Here is a 17,100-nt window from a genome sequence, read left to right on the forward strand (position 1 = left end):
ACAATAGCAGAAGTTGCCCAAAGGGTGGCGGTAAAGAGCTAAAAAAGCACATGATTTGGTGAAAGTTGGCTGAAAATGTTCTGCCGTGTGTATGCAGAACAAGTTCACAGCCAACGCCCATTCGGACAAAAATCCGGACAAAAATCCACGGAAAAGTCAGATGGAAGTCCGATCGTGTGTACGAGGCTTAAGACTTTTCTGTCCACAAGGTGACAACACTAGTCTGATTTCACTGCTGAATGATCAGTGTTGTCACCCATGTTACAAGAAGTGTAAAAATAACAAATCTACTTGTAGAATCAATAATACAACTATGTTATGGGGACTCAGAAAAAATAAAAACTGATGTGCTAAATGAATGTTACTGACAGACTGCATCCCATATGACATTTTTATTTAGCCTATAGTTATACTTGAAGGAAACTTATATTAGTACACATTACACATTACTAATAGTTCCTCTTTTATATCAGTCCTGTGACTTCTCACCAATTCTCTTTTGTTTTTCTATCAGTCTGCTAGAAACTTGCTATTCCAGGTAAGTAAGACTCTTTGTTCTTATTATCTATAACACTACCACCTCTCTGCCTCATCCACTCTGATAATAATATAAATACATTGATATGAGGATGTATAGACATTTATAGAGATCAGTGTGTGGATGGAACAAGATTAGTCCCGGTAATAGTTCTACACCAGACTGACACCAAACCAATAAGTCCTGGTGATAGGACAGTGTCCATTCTAGGTGGATGGAGGACTTCATCCCAATGTAATCAGATGTTTAATGAGGGAATATTTGATGTTGGATCGGGCCTGGTTGTTCTTGTGAGTTCAGAAAGGATTTTTTATCCTGTGTGGTAAAATTGTCCACCTTTGTCCTGGAAGATCTGCTTTCCTTCCTCGGAATCCAATCTGGTGGAGTTGGTGAGATACGTGATTAGAGAGTTTTATCAACTCCAAGCTTCATCAAGCAGTGGCGTAGCGTGGGGGGTGCAGGGGGTGCCGTGGCCCCGGGCGCGACATTTAGGGGGGTGCCAGTATGTGTCACTGGCTGCCTCCTCCTAATTTCAAGTTCCTGTGTCCCCCGCGCTCCGACCTCCATGTTAAGTGTCCGGCGCCCTGTGATTGGGCGTATGGGGGTCATGTGAGGCGTAGGGCTGGCCTGTCCTCGATCGCTGCTGAAGTCCCGCCTCCGCACATGACCCCCCATACACTCAATCACAGTGCGCTGGACACTGAATATGGCAGCAGGCAGAGCGCAGGGGAGAGAAGCAACAATGTGAGCCGCCGCTGTCCTCTCCTCCTCATCCGGACTGATGCAGGACAAGACAAGAAGGTGAGTGAGACTTCCTTGTGAGAGTCATGTTACTGGCCCCGGGGGGGGGGGGGGAGAGAGAGACTGACTGTAGGCAGGACAGTATAGTGTAGGCTGTGTAGTATAGTGGTCAGTATAGTGTAGTATAGTGGTTAGTATAGTTCAGTATAGTGTAGTATAGTGGTCAGTATAGTGGTTAGTATAGTTCAGTATAGTGTAGTATAGTGGACAGTATAGTGGACAGTATAGTGTAGTATAGTGGTCAGTATAGTGTAGTATAGTGGCACGTATAGTGTAGTATAATGGTCAGTATAGTGTAGTATAGTGGTAAGTATAGTGTAGTATAGTGGTTAGTATAGTTCAGTATAGTGTAGTATAGTGGACAGTATAGTGGTCAGTGTAGTGGACAGTATAGTGTAGTATAGTGGTCAGCATATTGTAGTATAGTGGACAGTATAGTGGACAGTATAGTGTAGTATAGTGGTCAGTATAGTATAGTATAGTATAGTATGGTATAGTATAGTATAGTATAGTAGTCAGTATAGTGGACAGTGTAGTGTAGTATAGTGGACAGTATAGTGGACAGTGTAGTGTAGTATAGTGGACAGTATAGTGGACAGTGTAGTATAGTGGACAGTATAGTGGACAGTGTAGTGTAGTATAGTGGTCAGTATAGTGGTCAGTGTAGTGTAGTATAGTATAGTGGTTAGTATAGTGGTCATTATAGTGTAGTTTAGTATGGAGGTCAGTGTAGTGTAGTGGTAAGTATGGGGGTCAGTGTAGTGGACAGTATAGTGTAGTGGTCAGTGTAGTGTAGTGTGGTGGTCAGTATAGTGTAGTATAGTGGACAGTGTAGTATGGTGGTCAGTGTAGTATAGTGGACAGTGTAGTGTAGTATGGAGGTCAGTGTAGTGTAGTATAGTGGTCAGTATGGTGGTTAGTGTAGTGGACAGTATAGTGGTCAGTATAGTATAGTGGTCAGTGTAGTGTAGTGGACAGTGTAGTATGGTGGTCAGTGTAGTGTAGTATGGTGGTCAGTATAGTGTTGTGTAGTATGGTGGTCAGTATAGTGGTTAGTGTAGTATAGTATAGTATAGTGGTTAGTATAGTGGTCAGTATAGTGTAGTGTAGTATAGTGTAGTATAGTGGACAGTGTAGTGTCAGTGTTGAGTTCAGCTCATGATAAATAGGGGCAAACATAAAAGTGTTGCATTTATAATTTTGCTCAGTGTAGAACACTTCACAATTTTTGAATAAACATATTATTAATACAAACATGATCAATGTGTATAAATAACAATCAGATGTTTGGTTACCCGTCTGCCGCATTCAAATAAAAAATTCAATTTGACAGATTCAAAATTTATCGATTCAAATGTTTTGAATCGAGAAAAAGTCGGTAAATTCAAAGGAAATTCGAAAAATACATAGAACGAATTCCGAATACGAATTCCGAATATGAATTGAACGAATCAACCGATTTAAACGAAATTGAATAACTAGATTAATGAATCTAAACAAAACAAAACAATTTTCCTTGTCATATATATGTCTATCCAGTATGATGAACTCTGATCCTCTCACACAATTTTTTGAGTTTTCGGAGCCTCAGCAACATCAGGAGCTTCTCCTCAATCATGATGGGATCCATAGTGAAAACACAAAAAATAAGAGCGCTATCTACAAGCACAACACTGCTCTCTCTCCTTCTCTCTCTTCTCTCACAGAATGGATGAAATAGTTATTCATTTACTTGTTCTTCATACATTGGGGGCATTTGGGAGGGTCTCCTGAGGTTATCTGTAAAAAACACTTCTGACCTCAAATACTGATAACTGCTGCTAAACTTACATAAACTCCATATGTAAAAGCTGTAAAAACTGACGTTTTTCACTGTCGGTTTCCAGCTGTCAAGTTTCCATCGTTCAGAAAAGGATTTCCCTGCCCTGTGTACATGAGACATTAAAAAAAATGTGGCCTTAACTTTTACAAAAAGTGTCACTTGGGGATGGTCTTTTTTTTGCATATGTCTCTTACTTAAAGCGGAGGTCCGGACATTTTTTTTTTTTAAAGTCAGCAAATACAAACACTGTAGCTTCTGACTTTTAATAAGGACACTTACCTGTCCAGCGAGCCCGCAATGTCGGCCCCCCGAGGCCAATCCGTCCATCAAATCGAGTGCCAGCACCGCCATCCTAACTAAGGGAAACAGGAAGTGGAGCCTTGTGGCTTCACTGCCCGTTTCCTACTGCGCATGCGCGAGTCACGCAGTACTTTGGGAATGGCCCTGTTGTTTTCTGGGACACACACATGTCCCAGAAGACAACGGGGCTGCTCGCCGAAGAGGAGGAAGTGAAGAAACAGCGCCGTGGAATAGGAAAAGGCAGATTAGGAAGACTGCCTAGCAAAAGGGGTTTCTGGTAAGTAAAAAGTTTTTTTTTTATATTTTTTTTTTTTATATTTTTTTGAGAATGTTAATGTAATTTTTTGTTTTAGGGTGGACCTCCACTTTAAAATGTATTTAACACTACAGGGGTTGATTTACTAAAAGCAAATGTACTGTACACTTTGCTCCAGAGCTTAGTAAATGAAGTAGAAGCTTCAATTTGCAAAGAAAATCCAATCACGTGCAAGGAACATTTTTTTTTTTTAAACTGTATTTTTGCTTGCATAGATGATAGCAATCAGCAGAGCTTCCCCTCAGATCTGGAGCAACTGCAGTGCACACTATATTTGCCTTTGGTAAATCAACCTCCCTATGTCTATCTTAAGGCCCATACACACGATAGGACTTTTCGACAACAACAGTCCGACGGGCCTGTTTTATCGGACAATCCGACCGTCTGTATGCTCCATCGGACAATTGTTTTCGGTTTTTCGATGGACAAATGTTCTCTGTGCATGCTCTCAAACTTTTCAACAACAAATGTCTGATGGAGGATAATCCGATCGTGTGTACACAAGTCCATCGGACTAAAGTCCAAAGTACAAACACGCATGCTCAGAACCAATGCTAAACATCAGCCAACAATAGCAGAAGTTGCCCAAAGGGGGGCGGTAAAGAGCTGAAAAACCACGTGATTTGGTGAAAGTTGGCTGAAAATGTTCTGCCGTGTGTATGCAGAACAAGTTCACAGCCAACGCCCATTCGGACAAAAATCCACGGAAAAGTCCTATGGAAGTCCGATCGTGTGTACGGGGCTTAAGACTTTTCTGTCCACAAGGTGACAACACTAGTCTGATTTCACTGCTGAATGACCCGTGTTGTCACCCAGGTTACAAGAAGTGTAAAAATAACAAATCTACTTGTAGAATCAATAATACAACTATGTTATGGGGACTCAGAAAAAATAAAAACTGATGTGTTCAATTAAAGTTACTGACAGACTGCATCCCATATGACATTTTTATGTTGCCTATAGTTACACTTGAAGGAAACTTATATTAGTACACATTACACATTACTAATAGTTCCTCTTTTATATCAGTCCTGTGACTTCTCACCAATTCTCTTTTGTTTTTCTATCAGTCTGCTGGAAAACAGAGATTCTGGGTAAGTAAGACTCTTTGTTCTTATTATCTATAACACTACCACCTCTCTGCCTCATCCACTCTGATAATAATATAAATACATTGATATGAGGATGTATAGACATTTATAGAGATCAGTCTGTGGATGGAACAAGATTAGTCCCGGTAATAGTTCTACACCAGACTGACACCAAACCAATAAGTCCTGGTGATAGGACAGTGTCCATTCTAGGTGGGTGGAGGACTTCATCCCAATGGAATCAGAGGATTAATGAGGGAATATTTGATGTTGTATCTGGCCTGGTTGTTCTTGTGAGTTCAGAAATGATTTTTTATCTTATGTGGTAAAATTGTCCACCATTGTCCTGGAAGATCTGTTTTCCTTCCTCGGAATCCAATCTGGTGGAGTTGGTGAGATACGTGATTAGAGGGTTTTATCAACTCCAAGCTTCATCAAGCAGTGGCGTAGCGTGGGGGGTGCAGGGGGTGCCGTGGCCCCGGGCGCGACATTTAGGGGGGTGCCAGTATGTGTCACTGGCTGCCTCCTCCTAATTTCAAGTTCCTGTGTCCCCGCGCTCCGACCGCCATGTTAAGTGTCCGGCGCCCTGTGATTGGGTGTATGGGGGTCATGTGAGGCGTAGGGCTGGCCTGTCCTCGATCCCTGCTGAAGTCCCGCCTCCGCACATGACCCCCCATACGCCCAATCACAGTGCGCTGGACACTGAACATGGCAGCAGGCAGAGCGCAGGGGAGAGAAGCAACAATGTGAGCCGCCGCTGTCCTCTCCTCCTCATCCGGACTGATGCAGCCAGGACAAGAAGGTGAGTGAGACTTCCTTGTGAGAGTCATGTTACTGGCCCCGGGAGGGGGAGAGAGAGACTGACTGTAGACAGGACAGTATAGTGTAGGCTGTGTAGTATAGTGGTCAGTATAGTGTAGTATAGTGGTTAGTATAGTGTAGTATAGTGGTAAGTATAGTGTAGTATAGTGGTAAGTATAGTGTAGTATAGTGGTTAGTATAGTTCAGTATAGTGTAGTATAGTGGTCAGTATAGTGGTTAGTATAGTTCAGTATAGTGTAGTATAGTGGACAGTATAGTGTTGTGTAGTATAGTGGTCAGTATAGTGTAGTATAGTGGTCAGTATAGTGTAGTATAGTGGTAAGTATAGTGTAGTATAGTGGTTAGTATAGTTCAGTATAGTGTAGTATAGTGGACAGTATAGTGGTCAGTATAGTGGTTAGTATAGTTCAGTATAGTGTAGTATAGTGGACAGTATAGTGTAGTATAGTGGTTAGTATAGTGTAGTATAGTGGCACGTATAGTGTAGTATAGTGGTCAGTATAGTGTAGTATAGTGGTCAGTATAGTGTAGTATAGTGGTTAGTATAGTTCAGTATAGTACAGTATAGTGGTCAGTATAGTGGACAGTATAGTGTAGTATAGTGGTCAGTATAGTGTAGTATATTGTAGTATAGTGGACAGTATAGTGGACAGTATAGTGGTCAGTATAGTGGACAGTATAGTGTAGTATAGTGGTCAGTATAGTGGTCAGTGTAGTGTAGTATAGTATAGTGGTTAGTATAGTGGTCATTATAGTGTAGTTTAGTATGGAGGTCAGTGTAGTGGACAGTATAGTGTAGTGGTCAGTGTAGTGTAGTGTGGTGGTCAGTATAGTGTAGTATGGTGGTCAGTATAGTGGACAGTATAGTGGTTAGTGTAGTGGTCAGTATAGTGTAGTATGGTGGTCAGTATAGTGGACAGTATAGTGGTTAGTGTAGTGGTCAGTATAGTGTAGTTTAGTATGGAGGTCAGTGTAGTGTAGTATAGTGGTCATTATGGTGGTTAGTGTAGTGGATAGTATAGTGGACAGTATAGTGTAGTGGACAGTGTAGTATAGTGGTCAGTGTAGTGTAGTAGGGTGGACAGTGTAGTGTAGTATAGTGGTCAGTATAGTATAGTGGACAGTGTAGTGGTCACTGTAGTGTAGTATGGTGGTCAGTATAGTGGTTAGTATAGTGGTCAGTATAGTGTAGTTTAGTATAGTGGTCAGTATAGTGTAGTTTAGTATAGTGGTCAGTATAGTGTAGTTTAGTATAGTGGTCAGTGTAGTGTCAGTGTAGTATAGTGGTCAGTATAGTGTAGTTTAGTATAGTGGTCAGTGTAGTGTCAGTGTAGTATAGTGGTCAGTGTAGTGTCAGTGTAGTGTAGTAGGGTGGACAGTGTAGTGTAGTATAGTGGTCAGTATAGTATAGTGGACAGTGTAGTGGTCAGTGTAGTTTAGTATAGTGGTCAGTGTAGTGTCAGTGTAGTATAGTGGTCAGTATAGTGTAGTTTAGTATAGTGGTCAGTGTAGTGTCAGTGTAGTATAGTGGTCAGTGTAGTGTCAGTGTAGTGTAGTAGGGTGGACAGTGTAGTGTAGTTTAGTATGGAGGTCAGTGTAGTGTCAGTGTTGAGTTCAGCTCATGATAAATAGGGGCAAACATAAAAGTGTTGTGTTTATAATTTTGCTCAGTGTAGAACACTTCACAATTTTTGAATAAACGTATTATTAATACAAACATGATCAATGTGTATAAATAACAATTAGATGTTTGGTTACCTGGCTGCCACATTCGAATAATAAATTCAATTTGACAGGTTCAAAATGTATCGATTCAAATGTTTTGAATCGAGAAAAAGTCGGTAAATTCAAAGGAAATTCGAAAAATATATAGAACGAATTCCGAATACGAATTCTGAATATGAATCAAAATGCGAATCCCGAATAGGAATTGAACGAATCAACCAATTTGAACGAAATTGAATAACTAGATTAATGAATCTAAACAAAACAAAACAATTTTCCTTGTCATATATATGTCTATCCAGTATGATGAACTCTGATCCTCTCACACAATTCTTTGAGTCTTCGGAGCCTCAGCAACATCAGGAGCTTCTCCTCAATCATGATGGGATTCGTAGTGAAAACACAAAAAATAAGAGCGCTATCTACAAGCACAACACTGCTCTCTCTCCTTCTCTCTCTTCTCTCACAGAATGGATGAAATAGTTATTCATTTACTTGTTCTTCATGCATTGGGGGCATTTGGGAGGGTCTCCTGAGGTTATCTGTAAAAAACGCTTCTGACCTCAAATACTGATAACTGCGGCTAAACTTACATAAACTCCATATGTAAAAGATGTAAAAACTGACGTTTTTCACTGTTGGTTTCCAGCGTTCAGAAAAGGTTTTCCCTGCCCTGTGTACATGAGACATTAAAAAAAATGTGGCCTTAACTTTTACAAAAAGTGTCACTTGGGGATGTCCTTTTTTTTGCATATGTCTCTTACTTAAAGCGGAGGTCCGGATGTTTTTTTTTTTTAAAGTCAGCAAATACAAACACTGTAGCTTCTGACTTTTAATAAGGACACTTACCTGTCCAGCGAGCCCGCAATGTCGGCCCCCCGAGGCCAATCCGTCCATCAAATCGAGTGCCAGCACCGCCATCCTAACTAAGGGAAACAGGAAGTGGAGCCTTGTGGCTTCACTGCCCGTTTCCTACTGCGCATGCGCGAGTCACGCAGTACTTTGGGAATGGCCCTGTTGTTTTCTGGGACACACACATGTCCCAGAAGACAACGGGGCTGCTCGCCGAAGAGGAGGAAGTGAAGAAACAGCGCCGTGGAATAGGAAAAGGCAGATTAGGAAGACTGCCTAGCAAAAGGGGTTTCTGGTAAGTAAAAAGTTTTTTTTTTATATTTTTTTTTTTTATATTTTTTTGAGAATGTTAATGTAATTTTTTGTTTTAGGGTGGACCTCCACTTTAAAATGTATTTAACACTACAGGGGTTGATTTACTAAAAGCAAATGTACTGTGCACTTTGCTCCAGAGCTTAGTAAATGAAGTAGAAGCTTCAATTTGCAAAGAAAATCCAATCACGTGCAAGGAACATTTTTTTTTTTTAAACTGTATTTTTGCTTGCTTAGATGATAGCAATCAGCAGAGCTTCCCCTCAGATCTGGAGCAACTGCAGTGCACACTATATTTGCCTTTGGTAAATCAACCTCCCTATGTCTATCTTAAGGCCCATACACACGATAGGACTTTTCGACAACAACAGTCCGACGGACCTGTTTTATCGGACAATCCGACCGTCTGTATGCTCCATCGGACAATTGTTTTCGGTTTTTCGATGGACAAATGTTCGCTGTGCATGCTCTCAAACTTTTCAACAACAAATGTCTGATGGAGGATCATCCGATCGTGTGTACACAAGTCCATCGGACTAAAGTCCACAGTACAAACGCGCATGCTCAGAACCAATGCTAAACATCAGCCAACAATAGCAGAAGTTGCCCAAAGGGTGGCGGTAAAGAGCTGAAAACCACGTGATTTGGTGAAAGTTGGCTGAAAATGTTCTGCCGTGTGTATGCAGAACAAGTTCACGGCCAACGCCCATTCAGACAAAAATCCACGGAAAAGTCCGATGGAAGTCCGATCGTGTGTACGAGACTTAAGACTTTTCTGTCCACAAGGTGACAACACTAGTCTGATTTCACTGCTGAATGACCAGTGTTGTCACCCATGTTACAAGAAGTGTAAAAATAACAAATCTACTTGTAGAATCAATAATACAACTATGTTATGGGGAAAAAATAAAAACTGATGTGTTAAATTAATGTTACTGACAGACTGCATCCCATATGACATTTTTATGTTGCCTATAGTTACACTTGAAGGAAACTTATATTAGTACACATTACACATTACTAATAGTTCCTCTTTTATATCAGTCCTGTGACTTCTCACCAATTCTCTTTTGTTTTTCTATCAGTTTGCTGGAAACAGGAAATCCCCGGTAAGTAAGACTCTTTGTTATTATTATCTATAACACTACCACCTCTCTGCCTCATCCACTCTGATAATAATATAAATACATTGATATGAGGATGTATAGACATTTATAGAGATCAGTCTGTGAATGGAACAAGATTAGTCCCGGTAATAGTTCTACAGCAGACTGACACCAAACCAATAAGTCCTGGTGATAGGACAGTGTCCATTCTAGGTGGATGGAGGACTTCATTCCAATGGAGTCAGAGGATTAATGAGGGAATATTTGATGTTGGATCTGGCCTGGTTGTTCTTGTGAGTTCAGAAATTATTTTTTATCCTGTGTGGTAAAATTATCCACCCTTGTCCTGGAAGATCTGCTTTCCTTCCTCGGAATCCAATCTGGTGGAGTTGGTGAGATACGTGATTAGAGGGTTTTATCAACTCCAAGCTTCATCAAGCAGTGGCGTAGCGTGGGGGGTGCAGGGGGTGCCGTGGCCCCGGGCGCGACATTTAGGGGGGCGCCAGTATGTGTCACTGGCTGCCTCCTCCTAATTTCAAGTTCCTGTGTCCCCGCGCTCAGACGGCCATGTTAAGTGTCCGGCGCCTTGTGGTTGGGTGTATGGGGGTCATGTGAGGCGTAGGGCTGGCCTGTCCTCGATCGCTGCTGAAGTCCCGCCTCCACACATGACCCCCCATACGCCCAATCACAGTGCGCTGGACACTGAACATGGCAGCAGGCAGAGCGCAGGGGAGAGAAGCAACAATGTGAGCCGCCGCTGTCCTCTCCTCCTCATCCGGACTGATGCAGCCAGGACAAGAAGCTGAGTGAGACTTCCTTGTGAGAGTCATGTTACTGGCCCCGGGAGGGGGCGAGAGAGAGACTGACTGTAGGCAGGACAGTATAGTGTAGGCTGTGTAGTATAGTGGTCAGTATAGTGTAGTATAGTGGTTAGTATAGTTCAGTATAGTGTAGTATAGTGGTCAGTATAGTGGTTAGTATAGTTCAGTATAGTGTAGTATAGTGGTCAGTATAGTGTAGTATAGTGGCACGTATAGTGTAGTATAGTGGTCAGTATAGTGTAGTATAGTGATAAGTAAAGTGTAGTATAGTGGTTAGTATAGTTCAGTATAGTGTAGTATAGTGGACAGTATAGTGGTCAGTATAGTGGATAGTATAGTGTAGTATAGTGGACAGTATAGTGGACAGTATAGTGGTCAGTATGGTGGACAGTATAGTGTAGTATAGTGGTCAGTATAGTATAGTATAGTATAGTATAGTATAGTATAGTATAGTATAGTAGTCAGTATAGTGAACAGTGTAGTGTAGTATGGTGGACAGTATAGTGTAGTATAGTGTAGTATAGTGGACAGTATAGTGGACAGTGTAGTGTAGTATAGTGGTCAGTATAGTGGTCAGTGTAGTGTAGTTTAGTATGGAGGTCAGTGTAGTGTAGTGGTAAGTATGGGGGTCAGTGTAGTGGACAGTATAGTGTAGTGGTCAGTGTAGTGCAGTGTGGTGGTCAGTATAGTGTAGTATGGTGGTCAGTGTAGTATAGTGGACAGTGTAGTATAATGGTCAGTGTAGTGTAGTATGGTGGTCAGTATAGTGTAGTATAGTGGTCAGTATAGTGGACAGTATAGTGGTTAGTGTAGTGGTCAGTATAGTGTAGTTTAGTATGGAGGTCAGTGTAGTGTAGTATAGTGGTCAGTATGGTGGTTAGTGTAGTGGACAGTAAAGTGGTCAGTATAGTGTAGTGGACAGTGTAGTATAGTGGTCAGTGTAGTGTAGTAGGGTGGACAGTGTAGTGTAGTATAGTGGTCAGTATAGTATAGTGGACAGTGTAGTGGTCAGTGTAGTGTAGTATGGTGGTCAGTATAGTGTTGTGTAGTATAGTGGTCAGTGTAGTGTAGTATGGTGGTCAGTATAGTGGTTAGTGTAGTATAGTATAGTATAGTTGTTATTATAGTGGTCAGTATAGTGTAGTTTAGTATGGAGGTCAGTGTAGTGTAGTATGGTGGACAGTGTAGTGTAGTATGGTGGACAGTATAGTGGTCAGTGTAGTTCTCAGTGTAGTGGACAGTATAGTGGTCAGTGTAGTTCTCAGTGTAGTGGACAGTATAGTGATCAGTGTAGTTCTCAGTGTAGTGGACAGTATAGTTGTCAGTGTAGTATAGTGGACAGTATAGTATAGTGGTCAGTATAGTGGACAATTTAGTGTAGTGGACAGTGTAGTGTGTAATGGTCAGTAAAGGAATTGGTTGGTCAGTGTTGAAATAAAGTAGGTTAGTGTAATGGTCAGTATAGGAATTAGGTAGGTTGTATTTGAAGGGACTCGAGGAGTGGTAAAAGTCCGCAGGTTAGGGGGGTGCAAATTACTTGCCTTGCCCCGGGTGCTGACAACCCACGCTACACCACTGTCATCAAGTCAGACCATTTTACACCCCATTTCCAGGTCGTTGTATCATCATCCTGTCTTTATATGGTCACTTTTCCCATTTACTTCTGTTATCTGCTATGTTAGAAGATATCACTCCAGGTAAATAGAGCACTCTATGATCATTATCTGTATCACATTCATGTTTACAATGACAAAAAATATGCCAAAGAACAGATATACAGTAAATTATTACCCAGATAATAAAAGTCTGCAGTGTTCTGTAATAGAAGCAGGAACTTTGGTTGGAAATGTTACAGAATTTCCCAACATACATCATTGCCAGGACAGAAGTCAACTCATCAGACTCCATCGATACGTAAACTATGATTTTTGGTTTGACCAACTATGACACTAATGCCACGTACACACGAGCGGATCGTTCGACAGAAAAAGTCAGGCGGAAGCTTTTCATCGTCTATTCCAATCATGTGTGGGCCTCATCGGACTTTTCTTTTCTAAAATTCTGACGGACCTAGAAATGGAACATGTTCTAAATATTTCCGACGGAACCAATTCCTATCGGTAAAACAGCTCGTCTGTATGCTGTTCCGACAGACCAAAAACGACGCATGCTCTGAAGCAAATACGAGATGGCAGCTATTGGCTACTGGCTATTGAACGTCCTTTTTCTAGTCCCGTCGTATGTGTTGTACATCACTGCATTCTGGACGATTGGACTTTGGTTTGACCGTGTGTAGGCAGGACCGCTTGAATGGAATTCCGTCGGAGTTCCGTCGGATAAACCTTCGGAGTTCATTCCGACGGAAAAAACGGTTGTGTGTACGTGGCTTTAGCAGAAAGAGGCAAATTTCTTCTTATCAATGAATTGCTTCATGTTTTGTGGTTCTTTTCTTGGTGACAGATCAAATTTAAAGCAAACTTGGTTGGATTGAAATATCCATCCCACCAAAACAGCAGGCTTGCTTTAAAGACAGCACTTCAGGAACATATCCCCAATATTGTTCCACTCCACCACTGCTCCATCCAGCTGCTGGGATCTAAAAAGTAAATGAAGGAGCTCATTGCCTAGGCAGTGGGTGCAGGTCGGGTGTCCACAGCCCTGTGTAAGCTCCATCTGGTAAAACATTATAGACTTTTCTTTCTTTGCTTCTGACAGCTGAATGGAGCCGTGTAAGAGTGAAGGAAGGATGAGTATGTGCTGCTGTTTAAGTGAAGCTTTTTATTTGGCCTGTATGGGCACACGCCCAGGTAAATCTATTCTTCATATTTTATTTTGTATAACAGCACTGTGTCCTCTAATCAATATTTTTTGTTTTTTGATCAGACTGCTAATAATCTCCAAGATTATCTATATAACTACCACCTCCCTTATTCTGATTTACCCTTCAATTCTGACTTGTTATGTTGTTGTACAGACAAATATATGAAGATATCTATAAGGAATTATATCATACGTAGGATTTGCTCCGCCCAATACAAGTTATATTTAATGACTACACCTAATTTCATCATCATAATATAAGACAGGTGAAAATCTGTGTGTGGGACCCAAATACTGTATATTTATTTCTTAATTTCAACTTTAAATGGGTGTCCTCTGTGTGGAAGTATCTGGGTACATATATTCCTTCAAACTTAGCCAACATTTTTGCGCTGAACTTTTTACCTTTGTTTAGTTCAGTTCGCTCTTTTTTAGATAAATGGCACCGAGGCCTGCATTCTTGGTTTGGCCGTTGTAACATTATCAAAATGAGTATCTTACCAAAGTTTCTGTATCTTTTTCAGACATTACCCATTTCTATTTCTGTAGGGTTTTTTTGCCAAATGAGTGCCCTTTTTACTAAGTTCATATGGGCTCATAAACAACCCAGGCTCTGCAGACGCCTTTTGACGCTGCCCAAATGTCATGACGGAATAGCTGTGCCGGATGTATTTAAATATTATCAAGCTGCTCATCTTGGCAGAGTGGTCGACTGGTGCAGTCACAGAGATCTTAAACTATGGACGGCCATTGAGCAACAGTTTAGCTCTGTTCCTCTACACAGGACACCGTGGTGTTACGCAGATTTACCAGCTTCTCTTAAGACGCACCCCATTATAGGTCCTACACTTAGAGTAGGATCCATGTCTTGTCGGACTTCTAGACTTTTTTCCATCATCGCTGTTCCCTATACTGGAAAATCCTGACTTTCCCACAGGTATAGAGCCTGGCCCGTTCCGTAATCTATCAGAAAAGGGGATGCTTTCAAGCCTCTAATTTTTTGATTTCCAATAACTGGTCTACAGTCTCTACACTGATGTAACTAGGGGGCCGATATTGATTAAAGTTCTAACAGACACTGCAGCTATGCCATTATTTTCGATCATTAGGACCCTCAGCAAATTTCTGATGACAGCGGACACCGATTGAATCGTATTGTGAGGATGGGGTATAAGATATATACCTTGCTAATAGCCCCTCTAGATGATTTTTTGATGCCGGGCCTTAGCAAATGGGAAAGAGATTTGAAAAGAACATTTACATCTGCCCAGGGTCAGAACATTATTTATCTTTCTCTAAAGTCATCTATTTGTACACAAATTCAGGAAACGAATTATAAATTACTAACACGATGGTATCGTACTCCGTCAGCTCTTCGTAGGTTCTTTCCAGAGGCCTCAGACCATTGCTAGCGATCCCATGAGGAACAGGGTACCTTATTTCAAATCTTCTGGTTTCGCCCTAAAATCAAACAGTATTGGTTGGAGGTACAGAAGATCACACCAAAAGACAATCCTCCTTCTATTGCTATGTGGCTTAATAAGGTCAGGAGTATTAATGCAATGGAAGACCTAGTGCTTACTACTCATGCTCAAGACAGAAAGGAACAATACACCAAAACATGGTCACACTGGGATAAATTTGTATATTCAGATGAGGGGAAGTTACTTCTGGAAAGCTGTTCAGGAGATTGAGGTCTCCCTCTTTCTCTTGTTAATACATACACACAGTCCATCGCCCTTGGGTTTGTTTTGTTTTAGGTTTTTTCTTGCTTTAGAAAGAAAAGAAAAGAGAACTGAGGTGTCCGTCTGAGTAAACCTTGAAACACTAATTTTTCATCTCCTTGGTTATGGAGAGGAGAAAATGGTGTAAGCCTTAGCGATATTTAGTATTTTGGTTACTTGCTCTATAATGCTGTGTTGTTTTGAAACATTTTTTGTATTAGGTGAATGTGATACTTATTTTGTGGTATATTGTATTTGATGAATACTTGATTCTTTTGTATAAATAAAGAATTAAAAATAAAATTGACCAGCGGACTTGATCAGAAATCCTGTGTGAAAGGGGCCTATATCAATCACTCTGCAGGTGGACAGGCAGACAGGGAGAGAGCATTACAACCAAAACCAGGATGCTGGAGTGAGACCAGCAGTTATAATGGAACAGGAGTGTTGCATGGAAGAAAATTGAGTCATCTATGGCAGGGATCCTCAAACTACGGCCCTCCAGCTGTTGCAGAACTACACATCCCATGAGGCATTGTAGAACTCTGACATTCACAGACATGACTAGGCATGATGGGAATTGTAGTACCTGAACACCTGGAGGGCTGCAGTTTGAACACCCCTGATCTATGGCTTGCCTAACATTTCAGTTTTTTAAGAAAGCGCCTATTTGTTCCTTTGGGGTACAGTTCAATTGTGTAATTCTTTCTTGTATACATTCCTGCAACAGTACAGCATCCCTTGTAATAGAAAAAAAGCATGACAGGACCTCTTAAATATGAGATCTGGGGTCAAAAAGACCTCACATCTCATATTTACACTAAAATGCAAAAAAAAATAAAAATTGTCATTTAAAAAAAATAAACAAAATCAATTAGCCCTTTAAGAGTTATGGGCGGAAGTGACGTTTTGACTTCGCTTCCGCCCTGCAGTGTCATGGAGACGGGTGGGGGCCATCTTCCCCTCACTCATCTCCATGTCAGTCCAGGGGACAGACACGATCGTCTCCACCGCTGCTGACGGCTCTGGTAAGTGGCGGAGGGCACCGGATCGCTCCGGGAGGGGGGCCTCTCCCGCCTCCGATAAAAGTGATCTTGCAGCGAATCGACCACAGAGACCACTTTTATCTTGTACTGGACCGCCGGCCAAACACGGGGATACCGAGGTTATGTGGCCTTAACTTTTACAAAAAGTGTCACTTGGGGATGGCCTTTTTTTTGCATATGTCTCTTACTTATAATGTGTTTAACACTACAGGTGTTGATTTACTAAAAGCAAATGTACTGTGCACTTTGCTCCAGAGCTTAGTAAATTAAATAAAGCTTCACTTTGCAAAGAAAATCCAATCATATGCAAGGAAATTTTTTTTTTTATAAATTATTTTTGCTTGCAAAGATGATAGCAATCAGCAGAGCTTCCCCTCAGATCTGGAGAAACTGCAGTGCACAGTATATTTGCCCTTTGGTAAATAAACCTCCCTATGTCTATCTTAAGGCCCATACACATGATAGGACTTTTCGACAACAACGGTCTGACGGACCTGTTTTATCGGACAATCCGACCGTCTGTATGCTCCATCAGACAATTGTTGCTTTTTCAATGGACAAATGTTCGCTGTGCATGCTCTCAAACTTTTGGACAACAAATGTCCGATGGAGGATAATCCGATCGTGTGTACACAAGTCCATCAGACTAAAGTCCAAAGTACAAACACGCATGCTCAGAACCAATGCTAAACATAAGCCAACAATAGCAGAAGTTGCCCAAAGGGTGGTGGTAAAGAGCTGAAAACCAGGTGATTTGATGAAAGTTGGCTGAAAATGTTCTGCCGTGTGTATGCTGAACAAGTTCACAGCCAACGCCCATTCGGACAAAAATCCACGGAAAAGTCCGATGGAAGTCCGATCGTGTGTACGAGGCTTAAGACTTTTCTGTCCACAAGGTGACAACACTAGTCTGATTTCACTGCTGAATGACCAGTGTTGTCACCCATGTTACAAGAAGTGTAAATATAACAAATCTACTTGTAGAATCAATAATACAACTATGT

At 41.4% G+C, this 17,100-nt stretch overlaps 1 protein-coding gene across 1 annotated transcript in view; it reads left to right on the forward strand.

The window, feature by feature from the left end:
* The window catches only part of LOC141148215 (uncharacterized), a 268,920-nt gene that overhangs the window by 190,393 nt on the left and 61,427 nt on the right, over positions 1-17,100 (forward strand). Inside the window, exons 15-17 of the mRNA XM_073635453.1 lie at positions 515-538; positions 4,848-4,871; positions 9,665-9,688. Of these exons, the coding sequence (XP_073491554.1) occupies positions 515-538; positions 4,848-4,871; positions 9,665-9,688 (72 nt within the window). The remainder of the gene's footprint in view (positions 1-514; positions 539-4,847; positions 4,872-9,664; positions 9,689-17,100) is intronic.

The sequence above is a fragment of the Aquarana catesbeiana genome, linkage group LG06, assembly GCF_042186555.1.
Source record: "Aquarana catesbeiana isolate 2022-GZ linkage group LG06, ASM4218655v1, whole genome shotgun sequence".
Taxonomy (NCBI): Eukaryota; Metazoa; Chordata; class Amphibia; order Anura; family Ranidae; genus Aquarana; species Aquarana catesbeiana.